The sequence below is a fragment of the Opisthocomus hoazin genome, chromosome 2, assembly GCF_030867145.1.
Source record: "Opisthocomus hoazin isolate bOpiHoa1 chromosome 2, bOpiHoa1.hap1, whole genome shotgun sequence".
NCBI classification, from domain to species: Eukaryota; Metazoa; Chordata; class Aves; order Opisthocomiformes; family Opisthocomidae; genus Opisthocomus; species Opisthocomus hoazin.
Genome location: NC_134415.1, coordinates 52,070,182 through 52,087,775, shown reverse-complemented (window position 1 = coordinate 52,087,775; position 17,594 = coordinate 52,070,182). Strand labels below are relative to the sequence as shown.

The 17,594-nt window shown below is 47.0% G+C and overlaps 1 protein-coding gene across 5 annotated transcripts in view; it reads right to left on the bottom strand.

Moving 5' to 3' along the window:
* Window positions 1-15,291, bottom strand: part of PPP4R3B (protein phosphatase 4 regulatory subunit 3B) — a 31,008-nt gene extending 15,717 nt beyond the window's left edge. For 4 of the 5 annotated variants that reach the window (XM_075413589.1, XM_075413592.1, XM_075413590.1 and 1 more), the window contains exons 1-3: window positions 14,875-15,291; window positions 13,654-13,709; window positions 664-762 (exon numbers count right to left, since the gene is read on the bottom strand). In XM_075413589.1, coding sequence (XP_075269704.1) covers window positions 664-762; window positions 13,654-13,709; window positions 14,875-15,016 — 297 coding nt within the window. In that variant the 5' untranslated portion in view covers window positions 15,017-15,291. The remainder of the gene's footprint in view (window positions 1-663; window positions 763-13,653; window positions 13,710-14,874) is intronic. The other variant, XM_075413593.1, reaches the window with a different exon arrangement.
* Window positions 15,292-17,594: the final 2,303 nt, after the last annotated feature.

The following is a 17,594-nucleotide window of genomic DNA, read 5'->3' as shown; positions in this document are numbered from 1 at the left end:
AGCGCGCACAATTACCATTTCACCCCAAAACATACATAAAAATAATCAAGTCAATAACTGAAATAACATGTGTGTAAGCATTTTTATATCAGTTGCCTGGAAAATGTCTAGCCATGCAGAGGAGTAAGTCTGCTGCCTCTGAATGCTACAGTCACTACCAAACAATGAGGATCAAAATATCCATAAGACACAAATAGTAAGACTTAGGTCTAGATGAAGAAAACATCACTGAGATTTTTGAGCTCATACAGCAGTGCCACCTCTTGGTCTCTCACAGTGCAATATCTAGCTCCTTATGCATTACAACACATCTTCAGTTCCACTGCACTCCAACAAAACAGCTTCCTAAGGCCGCCTCGGAGAAGGACAATTAAAACATGGTATTCTGGCATTCTCCTTTTTAATAAAAAAAAGTCAAACAAAAAACCTTAAAATGCCTAGCAGCTCAGTTTCATCATTACATTGATTCTTCAAACACATGAAAGCAACAAATAGTGTTCTAAATAGTGGCAACTTAAGATGATGCCCAGAAAAGCCACCAGAAAATAATGACGAATATGTGCTTGTTTTACAGGTAGATTTAAAAAATACAGCACAAATACATGAAGCCTCAGAAGACACCAAAACATGTGGAAGAAACAGAATGTCTCAAGTTAACTGTACCTGGCAGATTTTTTCCCAAATTTCATCACAGCCAGCTTTTTCTTGAAAACTCAGTGCTAAATCATAGTTTTCTGCTTCTGACCAAACAATCAGGGTGTCCTGTTTAAGAAGGCAAAAACAAAAAAATAATTACTTCCGAAACAGGTCTACACTGCATATTAATCTGCATTCTGTTAAGTCATATGTTTAAAGAAGAAATAATTTTAATTGAAGTTCCACTTGTCAAAAAAGAACATAAGGCACTAAAATATTAAATCACCTGTTCTGCCATAAGGGACATCACCTTTCTTTTTTGCTATTTTATGACCACTACCTTACACATCATATATTTAAATATACTTCTTTCATATCCAAGACACTTCTAATGGCATTTTTCTGTAACATACTTCTGAGCCAATAGTCTTGAAAAGCGAATGCATACATTGTAGGAGATTAAGAAAACCTGCAATGTAACAACTGAAGTATTTTTGTATTTAATAAAGCAGAAACAAAACCCCAAGAGAATTTCCTCCTCAGAAAGGGTTTAATACAGCCTCTCTACAATGTGAGAAGTAATGCCTAATTAATGTTAAAGTACTCTTTTCTGAATCAAGAGACGTACAGTCTAAATAATATAGAAGTCCAAAATTTCTTACTGAAGTTACAAACATCTTGCCGACAGGCATTTTCATTTGAGTAAGTTTTTTTTTCCTCTGTTACTATGCCTCTTATCAATTCAATTTGTGCACTTGTACAGTATATCTGGAAGATTTGCTGGAATTTCTGAACAGACTAAAAAGGTTTTTTATGAGTTTTATTAGGACGCTTGCTACTGTACTGTAAGGAGTGTAAGCCTATACTTTGACATTCAAATATATTGTTCAGCATCCTACAGTAACCTCATTTTCATGTTAAAATGTTCAAATCGAACTGCTCTCTGCTAACTTTGCAGTACATTTGATGAGCTCCAATAGAATAGTTCAACATTCTGCCAAGTTTGTTGACCTCCTGAACTGTTGCCACACCCTTTTTTTTTTTTTTTAAACACCAGCAAGCCCTTGCTTAATGGTCAATACGGTAATTTACCTCCCACATTTTAAAAGCTCAATATTCAACGCACAACTTCTCAAGGCTTGTAATTCCTTACCTTATGCATCACTTTTATTGCAAACAAAATTTTTAAAGTGATACCTTTAAGTGTAGCAACCAAGCTCAAACAAATATCTGACTGGCTTACACATAACTGATACACCTTAGGAAACTTCAGGGGCACCAAGAAAGATTAAGTTGCCATTGCCCCTTCACATCTGTACCCCAAAAGTACTTCTTGGTTCCCTCTGTGCACCAAATGACAGGGAATAATGAAGCTGGCTGATGACTACCTATAAAGTGTTCACTATGCTAAAAGGCCAATCCGCGACATGGCATCATACAACGATCCGGTTACCATCCTGCACGTATCCGCTAAAGACAGAGGCACAGAAATGTAATTAATACCAAGTGATCATCGCTACTCTTGAACTTACAGTCAGTCAGCATTCCTTAGTTGTTTTCAGTAAAAATCAGGTTAGTTTAGATGATTTAAACAGACCTTTGTTAACACAGTTATCTGGGCTTACACAGGTCAGAGAGCACTCTTTTAAGAATTTCCACTGGCAGATGTGAGAAGACCAATGTTTGGGACAGGACTGCTGACAAGCAGCTTGCATGGGACAGTAGGTAAACTATTCTGTCAGCACAGCTATCTGCAAAACACACATTTCAACAAACACAACTTACCAGCTGCTACAATTACCACTCTGGAACACGAATGAAAATCAGCATCACTGATATGGCATTCATTCCTCAGTTCATTTCTATGGTAATGTTAATCTCTCAATATCCATATGTATTTGTGCATTTTGGGGGTTTTGTCTTTGCTTTTTTTTTTTTCCTTTTTTAAAAAAAAAGTTCAGCATAACATCTTTTTCTTTCAGCAACACTGTTCGACAAATGCCTACCAATAGATCAGCTTCCTTCCCCCAAAACATTATCACAAGCTACGCTAAAAACAACAGCATTCACACGAGCTCCATTTTTTCCTTTCTCATTTTCACAAATTCCTTCAAAGAAACAAAGTTTTCCCATTCTGGAAAGAACTGAGCCTGTTGCACTATGGTTTTAATGCTGTTCATGAGAATTGTTTCTTTATACCACAGTACCCTATATTACACTTGCACTTTTGTCCTACAGTCACAAATATTAATAGGTAGTCCTCCCTGCTTTCAGGCTCTGATTCACGTGCGCAAACGGTATAGCTGACACCGTTTTTGCTTACAGCTGTCCACCCTCATCTCCGGCTCACAGACAGCTGAATCTCTGTTTACAGTGTGTTGTTTTGGAGTGAGCAGCTGAACTGGGCTTCAAGGAGAAAACACTACATCAACTGCACACACTGAAAAGTCTGATCAGCTGCCTGATCTGGTTCTCTTTTAGAAGTTAAAAAAAAAAACAAACTTCAGTGCAATTTTATGGCTTTTACAGAACTCAAAAGCTGAAATGTTTATCTGAAAACGTTCTGTGAAATTACTGATGCCCTGACACTCAAAACCAATACATGTCCAGGTGAGCTGAGACTCAAGAGATGCCTCAATGAACAAATAAGGACGCATACATGAAGAAGTCCTATTCATAGCCCAGAATGATTCAGGTAAGAGATGTAGTGCAGTAATTTAAATAACTGCATGCATCCATAGAGACCGCACTCAAAAATTCTGTGAAATTCTTGAGATACTGAACGGCACTGGTTACAATCTGTACTGCCCACACAAAGCAGAAGTTATGCAAATTTCTCCAAAAATATTTCTGAAAGACTGGATGATGTTTTCTGATTAAACTAACTGTCCAATACCAATGTAAAATCTACTTATCTGGCATACACTTCCTGCACGACCCAAGACAACCAATGAAGACCACAGACAGACCATCCTTCTGGCCTTTCTCAGCTGCTGTGAGAGACTACCACTCCCACTGGCTTAGATTACCACCCACAATTCTCCTCCCTCGATGAGCAACAGAAACGTTCCTTCATTCACTCAAACGCAATACAAAAACAAAAGCAGAGATTAATTCAGAACAACAATTTGAACTAGGAGAGTAGTTCAAACCCCTCTTCAGTATGGGTACTGGTTTGTACAATGTTTGTGACTTCACCTCTCCCTGCTCCTGCACCAGCTCCTCATCTCCCTCCTATGCCAGCACAAGCATGCTGTACAGCGAACCAGATGGGGGAACACATGCAGATAAAAATTAATCCATCAAAACAAGGTATTTCAACTGAATCTGTTCCTACATTTAACCTGTCACAAAGTAACATGAATACTCATGCTGGCATGAAAGAGGAGTGAAGATGACCCCTAACAACTGCTCATGCTGCTTTAACAGCACCCCTGGAAATGTTTCAAATCTTGGCCTCAAGTGACTCTGATTTTGCCTCAAGCAAATTGCTCTACTGTCACAAGTGACAGCAACGCTGTGCAAAAAACAGTATTTGCGCACATTCTTCATCTCAGATCTGAAAATGGATAGAGCACAATTAAACGAGAGTTAACATCAGAAGGCAGTGTTCACAGTAAGGATTTCTGTAGCAGTTTAAAGTCTTACAGCCATGCAACTGAGAATTACCGCCCTCATAACTGAGCTAGAAGAACAAAGCACACAAACAGATCCATCTGATTTCTCACTGAATACTTCTGCCAGTTTTGCCAGGGAACAATAACCTCAAGCAGAGGGTGGAATAACAAACTGGTGTGGCAACAACTTTTTAAACTGCTCCTGCCAGAGCCTCCAGAATGCTCCTGACCCTGCCCTCTAGCCAACATGGCCTGTCCAGTGGAGGTACACAACTCTCAAAGCCTATGCCCCAAAACCCAGGAGCATCTAACGCCCTCCAGGTTCTCACTTTCTTTGCATACGTGCAAGTATGCTGAGCAGCCTGGCACCTATGTCCAACCCAAATCCTGAACCTCTTGAGAAAGAGGCCATGATTACAGTATGCCTAACACCTTGACAGCATTGAATTCTGCATGAAACCTAGTGATCACAAACACCATTTGACAGGGCAGATAACAGGCCAACCCTGTTTATTACATCAATACTTATAGTACTACTTAGCACAAACCGTATAGTATTTAGAATCACAAACTGATGCACAGCAACTAAAAATCAGTTGGTTTTCTTTTTTCACAGAATATTGTTATGCAAATAACAATTTAAGCGACAACTAGCCTCTAAGTCTATTCATGTAATTTATATGAAGACACATGTGTAGGCAGGGCATGTTTCCTTTCAATCAAGCTGAACCATCTTGTGGCTTTCCCCAAACCCAAGATGATCAGCACCTTAATGAAAATCTGCAATTGAACTCTGGCAAGTGGAAGAGCGCGCTCTCCTCCAAGCTGCCTGTTTTGGTTTCGGCTGCCGCCGGCAACAAAAGCGCCACGCGGCCGCCCCTCCCCCTGCTGGCGTGCGGAGGAGAATGGAAAGAAACAGGCAGAAACTGGAGGGTCGGGATAAGGGCAGTTTAACAGAACAGCAAACAGAGGGAAACAGGAACAAAAACGATACAGATAAGGAGAAAACATGACAAAAACAGACCCGCTCTCTCTCGGACCGCACCAGTGCCGCACGCTCCCGAGCCGCAAGTGAGTTCCTGCCGCCCCGCTCCCCCTCACCGAAACCCAGCGTGAAGTCACAAGGTATGGAATACCTGAAACAGAGCCGGCTCTGTTTGGCCAGGTGGGGTCAGCCCCCACCCCCCGGCTGTGCCCAGGGCTGTGCCCCTTTCTGGAGTCCGGTGAAAATTAACCCTGTCCTGGCCAAACCCAGGACATTATCCACCCCTTATTCCATACCATCTACGTCATGCCCAGGTCTCCCATGTCCAGTTGATCACCACCACTTCTCCTGTCTCCAGATATCATTTCCTTAGTCTATGGATCATCACTCTGAAGTGTCCATTGAGTTCATTTAATCCATGACTTCGGGCTCCATCTGTCGTAATGGTCTTCTGTGGCAAGAGAGGTGATGTGTGGTGATGGGCGGTCACTTGCTGCATTCGGAGCTCACGGCTGATGTGTCTGGTGCGGCCCGTGCCCACAGTCTGCAGGAGATGTTGATCCTGATGAAGTTGTTGGATGCCAGTTGTTGAAAACCAGGTCCAGTTCCATCATCGCTGTGCTCTGCTAGGGTTCATCAAAAAAGTCCATCCTTCTTTAATCTGGATGATTCTTACTATGCTACTACTGGTACAAAATATAACAATTGTAACAGTGATAACAGACAGTGACAGGGTTATTTAACAATTAACTTTATACAATTTATTTATGGACTATTCTCCCCTAAAATCAAATCCCCATGAGGTACACATCGGATTTCCCCATCCTTCCGCATTACCCACCAGGTACACCCAGGTCCTTGAGCAAAGGCAATCCCGCGGATGGGCTTGCCTTTGCCCGAGGCAGGACTAACCCAAACTGTCTTCCCTAACATGTTCCGCATGTGCACTACAGGGACTTTATCTCCTTCTACGGGGCGCTGAGGTTTTGACTGGGCAGGACCAGGCCGGTTGGTGGATCCCCTGGTGTTAACCAACCAGGTGGCCTTTGCTAAATGGGTATCCCAATTTTTGAAAGTCCCACCCCCCATTGCCCTCAAAGTGGTTTTTAGCAGCCCATTGTACCGTTCGATCTTTCCAGAGGCTGGTGCATGGTAGGGGATGTGATACACCCACTCAATACCATGTTCTTTGGCCCAGGTGTCTATGAGGCTGTTGCGAAAGTGAGTCCTGTTGTCCGACTCAATTCTTTCGGGAGTGCCATGTCACCACAGGACTTGTTTTTCCAGGCCCAGGATGGTATTCCGGGCAGTGGTATGGGGCACAGGGTAGGTTTCCAGCCATCCGGTGGTGGCCTCCACCATTCTGAGCACATAGCGCTTGCCTTGGCGGGTTTGTGGCAGTGTGATGTAGTCAATCTGCCAAGCCTCCCCGTATTTGTATTTTAGCCATTGTCCTCCATACCACTGAGGCTTTACCCGCTTGGCTTGCTTGATTGCAGCGCATGTGTCACATTCATGGATAACCTGTGCGATAGTGTCCATGGTCAAGTCCACCTCTCGGTCATGAGCCCATCTGTATGTCGCGTCTCTTCCTTGGTGGCCCGAGGTGTCATGGGCCCACCGAGCTATAAAGAGTTCACCCTTATGTTGCCAGTCCAGATCCACCTGAGCCACTTCAATCTTAGCAGCCTGATCTACCTGGTGGTTGTTTTGATGTTCTTCAGTGGCCCGACTCTTAGGGACGTGGGTGTCCACGTGACGGACTTTTACAACCAACTGCTCCAGCCGGGCAGCAATATCTTGCCACAATGGGGCAGCCCAGATAGGTTTGCCTCTGCGCTGCCAGATGTTCTTCTTCCATTGCTGCAGCCACCCCCACAAGGCATTGGCCACCATCCAAGAGTCGGTGTAAAGATAGAGCACTGGCCACTTCTCTCGACTGGCAATGTCTAAAGCCAGCTGGATGGCTTTCACCTCTGCAAACTGGCTTGATTCACCTTCTCCCTCGGCAGTTTCCACGACTTGTCGTGTAGGGCTCCATACAGCAGCCTTCCACCTCCGCTGCTTCCCCACAATGCGACAGGACCCATCCGTGAACAGGGCATACTGTTTCTTCTCTTCTGGCAGCTGGTTATACAGTGGGGCCTCTTCAGCACGTGTCACCTCCTCCTCTGGCGATGCTCCAAAATCTTTGCCTTCTGGCCAGTCCATGATTACCTCCAGAACTCCTGGGCAACTGGGGTTTCCCATTCGGGCGCACTGGGTGATCAGAGCGACCCACTTACTCCACGTAGCATCGGTGGCATGATGCGTAGAGGGGACCCTCTCTTTGAACATCCAGCCCAGGACCGGCAATCGTGGTGCTAGGAGGAGCTGTGCTTCAGTGCCGACCACTTCTGAGGCAGCTCGAACGCCTTCATATGCTGCCAGAATCTCTTTTTCAGTGGGAGTATAGCGGGCCTCGGATCCTTTGTATCCCCAACTCCAAAACCCCAGGGGTCGACCTCGAGTCTCCCCTGGTGCTTTCTGCCAGAGACTCCAGGTTGCGCCATTCTCCCCGGCTGCGCTGTAGAGCACGTTTTTAACATCTTGCCCTGACCGGACTGGACCAAGGGCTACGGCATGAACTATCTCCCATTTAATTTGTTCAAATGCCTGTCTTTGCTCAGGGTCCCATTCAAAATCATTCTTCTTCCGGGTCACGTGGTACAGAGGATTTACAATCTGGCTATAATTTGGGATGTGCATCCTCCAAAAACCCACAACACCCAGGAAGGCCTGTGCTTCCTTTTTGCTGGTTGGTGGGGACATGGCTGCTATTCTGTTGATGACATCCATTGGGATTTGACGGCGCCCATCCTGCCATTGTATTCCCAAAAACTGGATCTCTTGAGCAGGTCCCTTGACTTTACTTCGCTTAATGGCGAAACCGGCTTTCAGAAGGATCTGAACTATTTTCTCCCCTTTCTCAAAAACTTCTTCTGCTGTGTCACCCCATACGATGATGTCATCGATGTACTGCAGATGTTCTGGAGCTTCACCCTTTTCCAGTGCAGTCTGGATTAGTCCATGGCAAATGGTGGGACTGTGTTTCCACCCCTGGGGCAGTCGATTCCAGGTGTACTGGGTGCCCCTCCAGGTGAAAGCAAACTGTGGCCTGCACTCTGCTGCCAAAGGGATGGAGAAGAATGCATTAGCGATGTCAGTTGTAGCGTACCACTTGGCTGCCTTTGACTCCAGCTGATATTAAAGTTCTAACATGTCTGGCACGGCAGCACTCAGCGGTGGTGTGACTTCCTTCAGGCCACGGTAGTCTATTGTCAGTCTCCACTCTCCAGTAGATTTTCTCACTGGCCATATGGGACTATTAAAGGGTGAGCGAGTTTTGCTGATCACTCCTTGACCCTCCAGCTGGTGGATCAGCTGATGAATGGGGAGAAGGGAGTCTCAGTTAGTGAGATATTGTCGCCGGTGCACCGTTGTGGTTGCGATGGGTACCTGTTGTTCTTCCACCCTCAGCAACCCCACAACGGAAGGATCCTCCGAGAGACCAGGCAAAATGGACAGCTCTTTAATTTCTTCCGTCTCCACAGCAGCTGTGCCAAAAGCCCACCGATACCCCTTTGGGTCCTTGAAATACCCTCTCCTAAGATAGTCTATACCAAGGATGCACGGAGCCTCGGGGCCAGTTACAATGGGGTGCTTCTGCCACTCCTGCCCAGTGAGGCTCACTTCAGCCTCCAATACACTCAGCTCTTGGGACCCCCCTGTCACTCCCAAAATGCAAATGGACTCTGACCCTTTGAACTCTGATGGCATTAAAGTACACTGTGCACCAGTGTCCACTAGAGCTTTATACTGTTGTGGATCTGACGTGCCAGGCCACCGAATCCACACCGTCCAATAAACACGGTTGTCCCTTTCCTCCACCTGGCTGGAGGCAGGGCCCCTCTAATCCTGGTCAGAGAATTTGCTGCTCACCTGCTGTAAAAATGACTTGGAGGTCCCCTCCAGAGGATCGGAATCAAGATCAAACAGCCTGTCTGGTCTGGAGAGCTGGCTGCTGGAAACTGGAGCGGCACTTTTCCTAACAGAATCCCCTTTGGTAATTGTTTTACCTCGCAACTCACGCATTCGTGCCTCTAGACTTGAGGTGGGTTTTCCATCCCACTTCCTCATGTCCTCTCCGTGGTCATGCAGGTAGAACCACAGGGTGCCCCGTGGTGTGTAGCCTCTGTATTCCCTCTCCTGAGCAGGGAAACACTTGCCCCTAATAGCTGAGATGCTGGCCCGTACAGGTGGGGAGTAGGACCTACTCTCTTTGATTTGCCGGACCTCCCAGGACAGTTTCTCCACAGCTGAGACAAGGGAGGAAGAGAGACTTTCCTCATATTGCCAGAGTCTGACAGCCACCTGATCCTCTGTTGGTGGCTCTTTACCTTTCCAGTTTACAACTGCCAGTGAGTTGGCATATGAGGAGGGTGCGCTCCGCACAAACTTCCTCCACATGGATTGTGAGCACTGGAGTTCATCTGGGTCTGTGGGCACCTGCTCATCGTCTGTGTCACAGTAAACCAGCTCCCGCACAGCTAATTCCCTCAAGTACTGAATACCCCTTTCCATATTGGTCCACTTGCCAGGACAGCATACAAAATCGTCACTGAAGGGGTACCTCTCCCTCACGCCTGACAGAAGTCTCCTCCAGAGGCTGAGGACTTGTTCCTTTTTCCCAATGGCCTTGTCAATGCCCTCATCCCTGGCCAGGGATCCCAGCTGCTTGGCTTCCTTGCCCTCTAATTCCAAGCTGCTGGCCCCGTTATCCCAGCACCGCAGCAGCCAGGTGACAATGTGCTCGCCTGGGTGGTGGCTGAAGTCTTTCCGCATGTCTCGCAGCTCACCCAGGGACAGGGACCGGGTGATGATCTCTGTCTCTATCTCCTGCGATGACCCTGGCTCATCGTCATCCCTCCTGGAGCGATCTGCTCTCTTTGCGTCTTTCTTTAGTTTTACGGGGGCGACTGCTACTGGCACAGGTTGGTCATTGGGCTCAGCCTCGATGCCTGCGGCTGGAGCTGGGGCTGGAGCTGCTGCTGTGCCTGCCAGGGAAACCGAGGCAGACCCTGCAGCTGTGGCTGCAGCAGCCGTGGTGCCGGTCGGGGGGGCTGTGACTGCCTGCTGGGCTGGAGGGGCTGCAGGGCCGGCTGGGGGGGCAGCGCCAGCCGCAGTGCCTGGCGCTTCGTTTCCCCCCCTTTCCCCTTTAGGGCACTGAACAGTGTTGAACAGGGCTCGGTAGGCATGGGCCAGACCCCAGCACATTGCGGTGATCTGTGTCTCTCTGGAGTTCCCAGGGTGGCAGCACACTTTTTGCAGATACTTTACTAGTTTGTCCGGATCCTGCACTTCCTCAGGGGTGAGTTCAAAAAACACCAGAGGTGCCCATTGCCCTAGGTACTTGCCCATGCTGTCCCACACACCCAGCCACTCACAGCTATCCAGCCCCAGGGCAGGTCTCTGCACGATGTTCTTAACGACTTGCTTAACCCTAAACAAGACCCAAAACCCATTCAGGAGGCAGAACAAAAGGAGAGTGCTGGCCTGAGCATCCCACGGGTACTCGAAATTCTCAAAAGCCGTTAGGACCAGCCTGAGGGAAAGAGGGGGGGCGAAAGAGTGGGGGAAGGTATCCCCTTCGGTTTTCCCCACAGACTGGGTTTGATTATTCACAAATTCTAAGACATAGGACCCGAGGTATGTAAATGACCGCAGTGCCGCATGCAAATACAAGCCTAATTTCATGCACAGTGATGCTATCATGTCATAAGTCGATATCGTACAGTACAGTAAAATCATAATCTTGATCCTTTTCCCCATGACGATGAATAGCACCACAGGAAACAAGTACAGCAAATACGTATTCAAAAACCACAACCATCTGATGAAAGACAGAAACATTTTTACCGGCAACTATTTTAACACAGAAAAATGCGTATAACAAAATTTAACAATATGTAAGAAAGCAGTTTTAACACCTGCTGCTCAGCCCTGCCGTTATCCCCGCCCCACGTTGGGCGCCAATTTAATGTTTTGGTTTCGGCTGCCGCCGGCAACAAAAGCGCCACGCGGCCGCCCCTCCCCCCGCCGGCGTGCGGAGGAGAATGGAAAGAAAGAGGCAGAAACTGGTGGGTCAGGATAAGGGCAGTTTAACAGAACAGCAAACAGAAGGAACAGTAACAACAACGATACAGATAAGGAGAAAACACGACAAAAACAGACCCGCTCTCTCTCGGACCGCACCAGCGCCGCACGCTCCCGAGCCACGAGTGAGTCCCCGCCGCGCCGCCCCCCCCCACTGGAACCCAGCATGATGTCACATGGTATGGAATACCCGGCTCTGTTTGGCCAGGTGGGGTCAGCCCCCACCCCCCGGCTGTGCCCCTTTCTGGAGTCCGGTGAAAATTAACCCTGTCCTGGCCAAACCCAGGACACTGGCATTCACCCACATGCATCTGCCCTGGGCAGATCAGCACAGCCCCTGAGTCTCCAGGTGACCTACGCAACAGACTTCAACATTCAAGTAGGGACACTGAGGAAAGACCACCTCTTCATCTCTGGTTAACTGAAGTATTTTGCCTAAATCTTTCCACCGTTTTTAAAAAGGACGTGTTTTGTTCTCGAGATGCCCAGGTTTGACTACTACAATCTTTTAGCGATGAGACTGAAATCTCACAAACTGAGAAAACCATGGGAATGCTACATTAAGGTCTGCTTTTTGCTACTCTAATCAGAGGGAAGCACACAAAACTTGAGATCAAAGCTCTGTCAACTAAAAGCTGTATGATTTCACAGGTTAGACAAACCTAGAACCTAACTCTGGAAATCATCAATCATTATTCCTATTCAAAAAACCTGCCCAAAACCAAACTTCTTCATAAAGTAAACAGTGAAGCAAACAGTTTCAGCCATGGGGACACAAAGGAATTAGAATCAGTAATGAAAGCCAACCAAAATAAACCTACAAAGAATTCCACAAGAAAAACGACAACAAAAGCTAAAGTCACTTGAAACTTTGCTACCAATTAAATTAAGAAGGCTTTCAAATAATCAGTTGTATGAAATTTTAGAAAACAGGCTGCAAAAGGAAGCAATTTAAAACTTTACAGCAACATCATCTATATTCGTATTTCATCACGTATTAGTTTCCTCTACTAAACAGGAAGCAGTTCAAGGCTCTTGACTTTCAGAACCCTGCAGAACTCCATAAAGACCATCCTCCTTCCTCAGCGTGGCCTGCCCAAGGAAAGCCTATGACTGTCATCCACCTAACTAAAATCACCAGTATCTAATGAGTGAAAAGTGGAAAACATAGAAAACAGAGCCTTGTGAAAAGCTAGGCCTGAGACACCGACTCGCTCCTAAGCTTAAGTCACCCAACCTGTGCTCAAGAGCTAACAAAGTCTCTTTCCTCAAATTCTTGTAACATAACTTGTCACATTTCCACTGGGGGGTGGGGAAAAAAAAAATCAAAACAAAACAAAAAAATCCTTAAAGATTTGTCTTTTCATGATTTAGGAAGAACAAAATTACTCTTTTCCACTGCTGAAACACTTCTGGATACCACAATGATGAAGAGCCATATAAAACGCTAAACAAAAGGAATGGAGAATCCACCATAGAACAAAGGAAAAGACAGAAAAAAAACCAGTAATAACCATTCAAACAATGTAGGCAGACACCAAAAATTAATGCAGAAAAAGGAAGAAGCGATAAAAGCAAAAGAGATTTAGTAAGCTATTTTTTTCAGTTAATTAAACAATAATGACCAATTAACATGTTTTACTTCTTTGTCTGGCAGAAGGCTTACCCCCAGGAAATGCAACGGTGCAAGAAAATCTCACCATGGCTAGTCACTTTACCTAGGATAGCAGAAGTTTTCAAGGCTTAAAACAAAAACTAAACAGCAACAACGAAAGAAGTCCCACAAAAACAAATTCCTTTGTGTTTTTTCCAGGAAAAGAACTCAAGAAGTAAACACGCTGTAACAGAGCTGGCCAAAGTTCTGCCTTCCTAATTTGGCAATTATTTCATACAGCCTGGGATGGGAGACCAAAGTTACGCATATATGTTTCCAACAGTTTTTCCTGTAATGAGTTCAGTATTTATCCAAACTGCATATATTCTCATCAAAGCCTGAAGTCCAAAAGGGTTTTTCAGGAGACCCACATTTTAGTTGTGAAGTATTCTAGCACCTAAAGGCTTCTAAGCAAGTTTTTCACCTCCATGAAAAACACCATCAACAATTCCATATTATGCTGCTTTGCTTTTTTTCTGAAAAACAGTTAGTTTGAGCATAAAGCATAAAACAATTCCTCAGCATCAGTAATCAGAAAAAAAATAAAGCCTAGCAGTAATACTTGCCTGCTGTTTTTGATATGCAGTATTTGGATTTATCTTCGATTCTAACAGTAGTGAACCTGAAAAAGGTATGAAAAGGTATTTACTGAGTTTAACAAAATAAACATCTCCACTCCTCTTACAACAACTGCCCATGTGCCAGCCAACATATGCTCAACTTCATCCGTATCTTACAAGTCCAAGAGAACCATCTCCTTTAAACATAATTCCCTCAAATAAGCCAGGTAATACAAAACTCAACATAAATATCCATATTAAAAATTAATTTTCTCTTCTAATTTAGACAAAAACTCTCTGTACCACTGTTTTTTTCTCCTGAAACCTGGTGTGACAACTAGCTTGTTTAAAGGCCGCTTAGCAAAACCTATACAAATTTGCACTGGGTAACATGCTGCCCAGCATAAAAATGTTTTTGCCCACAGAAACCACATGGGCCATTTGCTTCTATTTCCTTCAACTGTCCTTCAAAAGTGAATCATTGAGCTACTACAAACCCAGGGACTTTATCTTGTGTATGCAAGCAGTGTATGTATCCTGGCAACAGCTCGGATGTAATTTATACCACTCTTAGGTGGTTTATTTAGCACATTAGCACCTGTTGGCTGCCAAAGTGGCAAGACTGTACACTCCTCCCTCCAAAAGAGACCCTTAAGGTGACTTTAAAGTGCAACAGAACATGAGGAACGCCATATAACTCGAATATAATATGTGAATTTCTGAAACCAACCACGAAACAACTTTTTATAGTAGCAAGAAGGGGAAGAAAAGGGCACTTCAAAAGCAAACAAAATTATTTTGAAAGCGAACAAGATGTTGTCACTCCTAACAAATTAATCTCTGTTCAGTCAAAAAAGATGCAGCCGGGTAGGGCATCTGGCAGGGGGAAAATCTAGGGCCACGGTGGTAAACACCGCTGCGGGTTGGGGGCGGGGGGGAGGAAACTTTGAACGGAGCCGCAAGCTGAAGCAAAGAAAGGGGAGAAAAAATACCCCCCCTCTAATAGGGTCTTCCTTCATAAACGAATAAACGGGGGGGAGGGGGGGAAGACACCAGCAGCCGAGGCCGGCGGCGGGCAGCAGCGCTGGCGAGGGGGGCGGCGAGGGGCGCCAGCAGCGGGTGGGCTGCGCGGCGAGGGCCGGTGCGGCGGGGAGCGAAGGGAGGAGGCCCGGGCCCGGGCGGCGGCGGGCGGCCTAGGCCTCCGCGCAGCCCCGGCCACGCTCTCACCGTCCGACTCGGCGCGCACCAGCAGCGACATCCCCTTCAGCCGCTCCACGTAGGTGGAGGAGACGTGCCCGGTGCCCCTGTCGTCCCATTGCCGATCCTCGTTGAGGGTGTAGACCTTCACCCGCCGACGGGTGTCCGACATCGTGCAGCCCCGGCCTCGGGCCTCCGCGCCGGCCCCGGGCCCAGGCCCGCTCCGCTCCAGGGGGCGATGGAGCGAGGGCGGGGGGGAGGAAGCGGGGCCGCCGGGCCGCTCAGGGGCACCGCGGGGCCTTTAACGCGCCGCTTTTCATGGTTCCCCGACGGCGAGAGAGCGACGCCGCGCCCCGGCTCGGGCCCTCGCTGGCGCCGCTCCGCCGCCTCAGCAGCTACCGCAGCGCCGCCGCCATCTTGTAACCCGACTCTCGCCGCCTTTCTCTTCCTCCCAGCCCCGCCACGGGCTCCCCTCGCAGGGGCTACGGCGGCCGGCAGCTGCCGCCTCGCCGCCGACGGGACGGCGGCCGCGGGCGGGGCGGGGGAAGCGGCCGCGGACCCGGTGCGTTTGCGTCCTTCAGTCGCATACCTACAGCTTCCAGCCCACACGCGAACAATTTTACTCGTTTAAAAAATATGTATATACGTATTGTTGAAATCTATCCTAAAAGCGGGTACCAGCGCCGGTAAAGCGTCCCCCTTCGTACTCAGCAAGAGGGCCGCCGTCACCACACAAAATGATGGGCGAGATCCACATCCACGCCAGGGCAAGGTTTCGGGTCAGTGTGTGCTGTGATGGCACAACTCGCAGCACACGAGGGGCCAGAGCTACGGCTTCGGAAGAAAGGGTTTCCCTTGCCTGGGAGAGCGGCAGCAAGGCTACTCCATGGCAGCTCCTTCAGCCACTCTTGCCCCTCACTGCAGCAAGGCCAGCACCGTAGTGTGCTTTGCAGGGCTGCACTGAAGGCTCAAAAGCTAAACTCGAGATGTTCTGTGAAGCTCCTCAATGAAGTAGGCTTAATTAGTCCTCGCCAACATTGTACAATTTAAGACAGACCAGTTGCCAGGTATTGTCCAGTCTGTAAAGCTTAGCTTGCTGTACTGAAAAACAGCTACACGTTTCCTCTCTACTAAGAATAATACGAAATAATTACATTTCAGTGTTTGCATGGGAAAAGGACACAAAAGTGTGCAAGAAGTCATGCTGTCTGAAACAGTGGGGATTTTGGGGAGGACCTGAAAGCGTCTCAAAACAAAATCTTTCAGGCTCGGAGGGGAAGGGAGAGGGGAGTGCACGTGCTCCTGTGGCCAGGGTGTGCCTCATTCCCAGACAAAGCAAGGCTTTTCTAGCTCTTGCCTAATGGCGAAAGCAGTTACACCGGTATAGCTCTTACTTACAAGACTGGCATTTCTCTAGTGTAAGTTCAGTCTTGTTCCAGATGAAGGGAAAGATGATATTCACTACGGAATACATCACTGCAACTTTTCCATGCATTAGAAAAATATTCCCTAGGCAGGTTCAGAAGATTTACATCTATGGAACATTGAAGTCTCAACTTATGCCCCAACATTCATTCGGAGAGGCCTCCTGAGATTTACTGCCATTCGGCACACTGAGGATGTGACAGCCACTGGTCATTGCTTGGTGTGGTTTTCAGTCAGATGCACCAGTGTAGCTGAACAACTGAAGCCTTTTACATTCCTTGAGAGGCAGCCTCAAGCATCTGAGGACCGGTCAGCCTGCGTATTTAACATCTGCAAAACAACCCACCTCTAAGAAAGGTTAAGAGAAGCACCCTTAATGGGGTTCTGTGGAACTAGGGTTCAAGCCCAGTTAGTTCATCCTTAACAGGGGCCACTGAAGACACACAATCATGAGTTTTCTTTGCAGAAGATGGCAACTGTAAGATACACCTCCGACAACTATCATATGCACTTATCTTTAGCTGTATACAGTGTAGGAACATACTTTAGGCTATGTGCATCATATCATTACGGATAAGTAAGTCAGTAATTGTACAAAAGGCCATGTTACATTTGTGGTTTCAGCAGCCACAGTTTGAGAGTCACATTAAGCAGTTTACAGCTGGGTTCCACACAAGCCTTCCCCCGCTACATGTCAGTGGCCTTTTCCACATTCCATGGCCTAATCCCCTCAAAGTTTTATAGATCGGGCTATTTCTGCCCCAGTGAAAGCTCAGTAAAAAAAACACACAGAAAGAAACACAAGACCCAGTGGCCACAGCACACTGCTGCTTCAGGATGTCTGCCACTCGCAGACCCTCTCTCCCCTCTGCAAGACTTCTACACATGCTCTTTAGCTCTTCAAACAAAGCGAATAAAACCAAGTATGACCTCTCCTATTCAAGATTAAATGCAGTACTTCTCCAGATACACAGAATCGCAAGAAACCACAGCAAAATATTCTACAGCAAATTCTTATCCATCATGGTGAACAGCTACAGAAGGAGTAGGAGATACACAAGCCAGAATTGGCATGAAAAACATTCTCTGCTTAAGCTGTGAAATAAATCCATGACCTCTCCAGGCATGAAATCAATAACCCCTGTGGAAAAATGCCACTCCAGAACACACAGGGATTGCATTCCCTCAGACGTGGCAGTCCTTTTTGCACAGAACAGCATCCAGGACTCCGCAGGGTGGGGTGCTGGAAACCGCAGCACGATCTCGTAATCTACACCAATAAAAAGCAAGTCAGTTCTGGGGAGCTTTGCCTGAAGAAGATATGC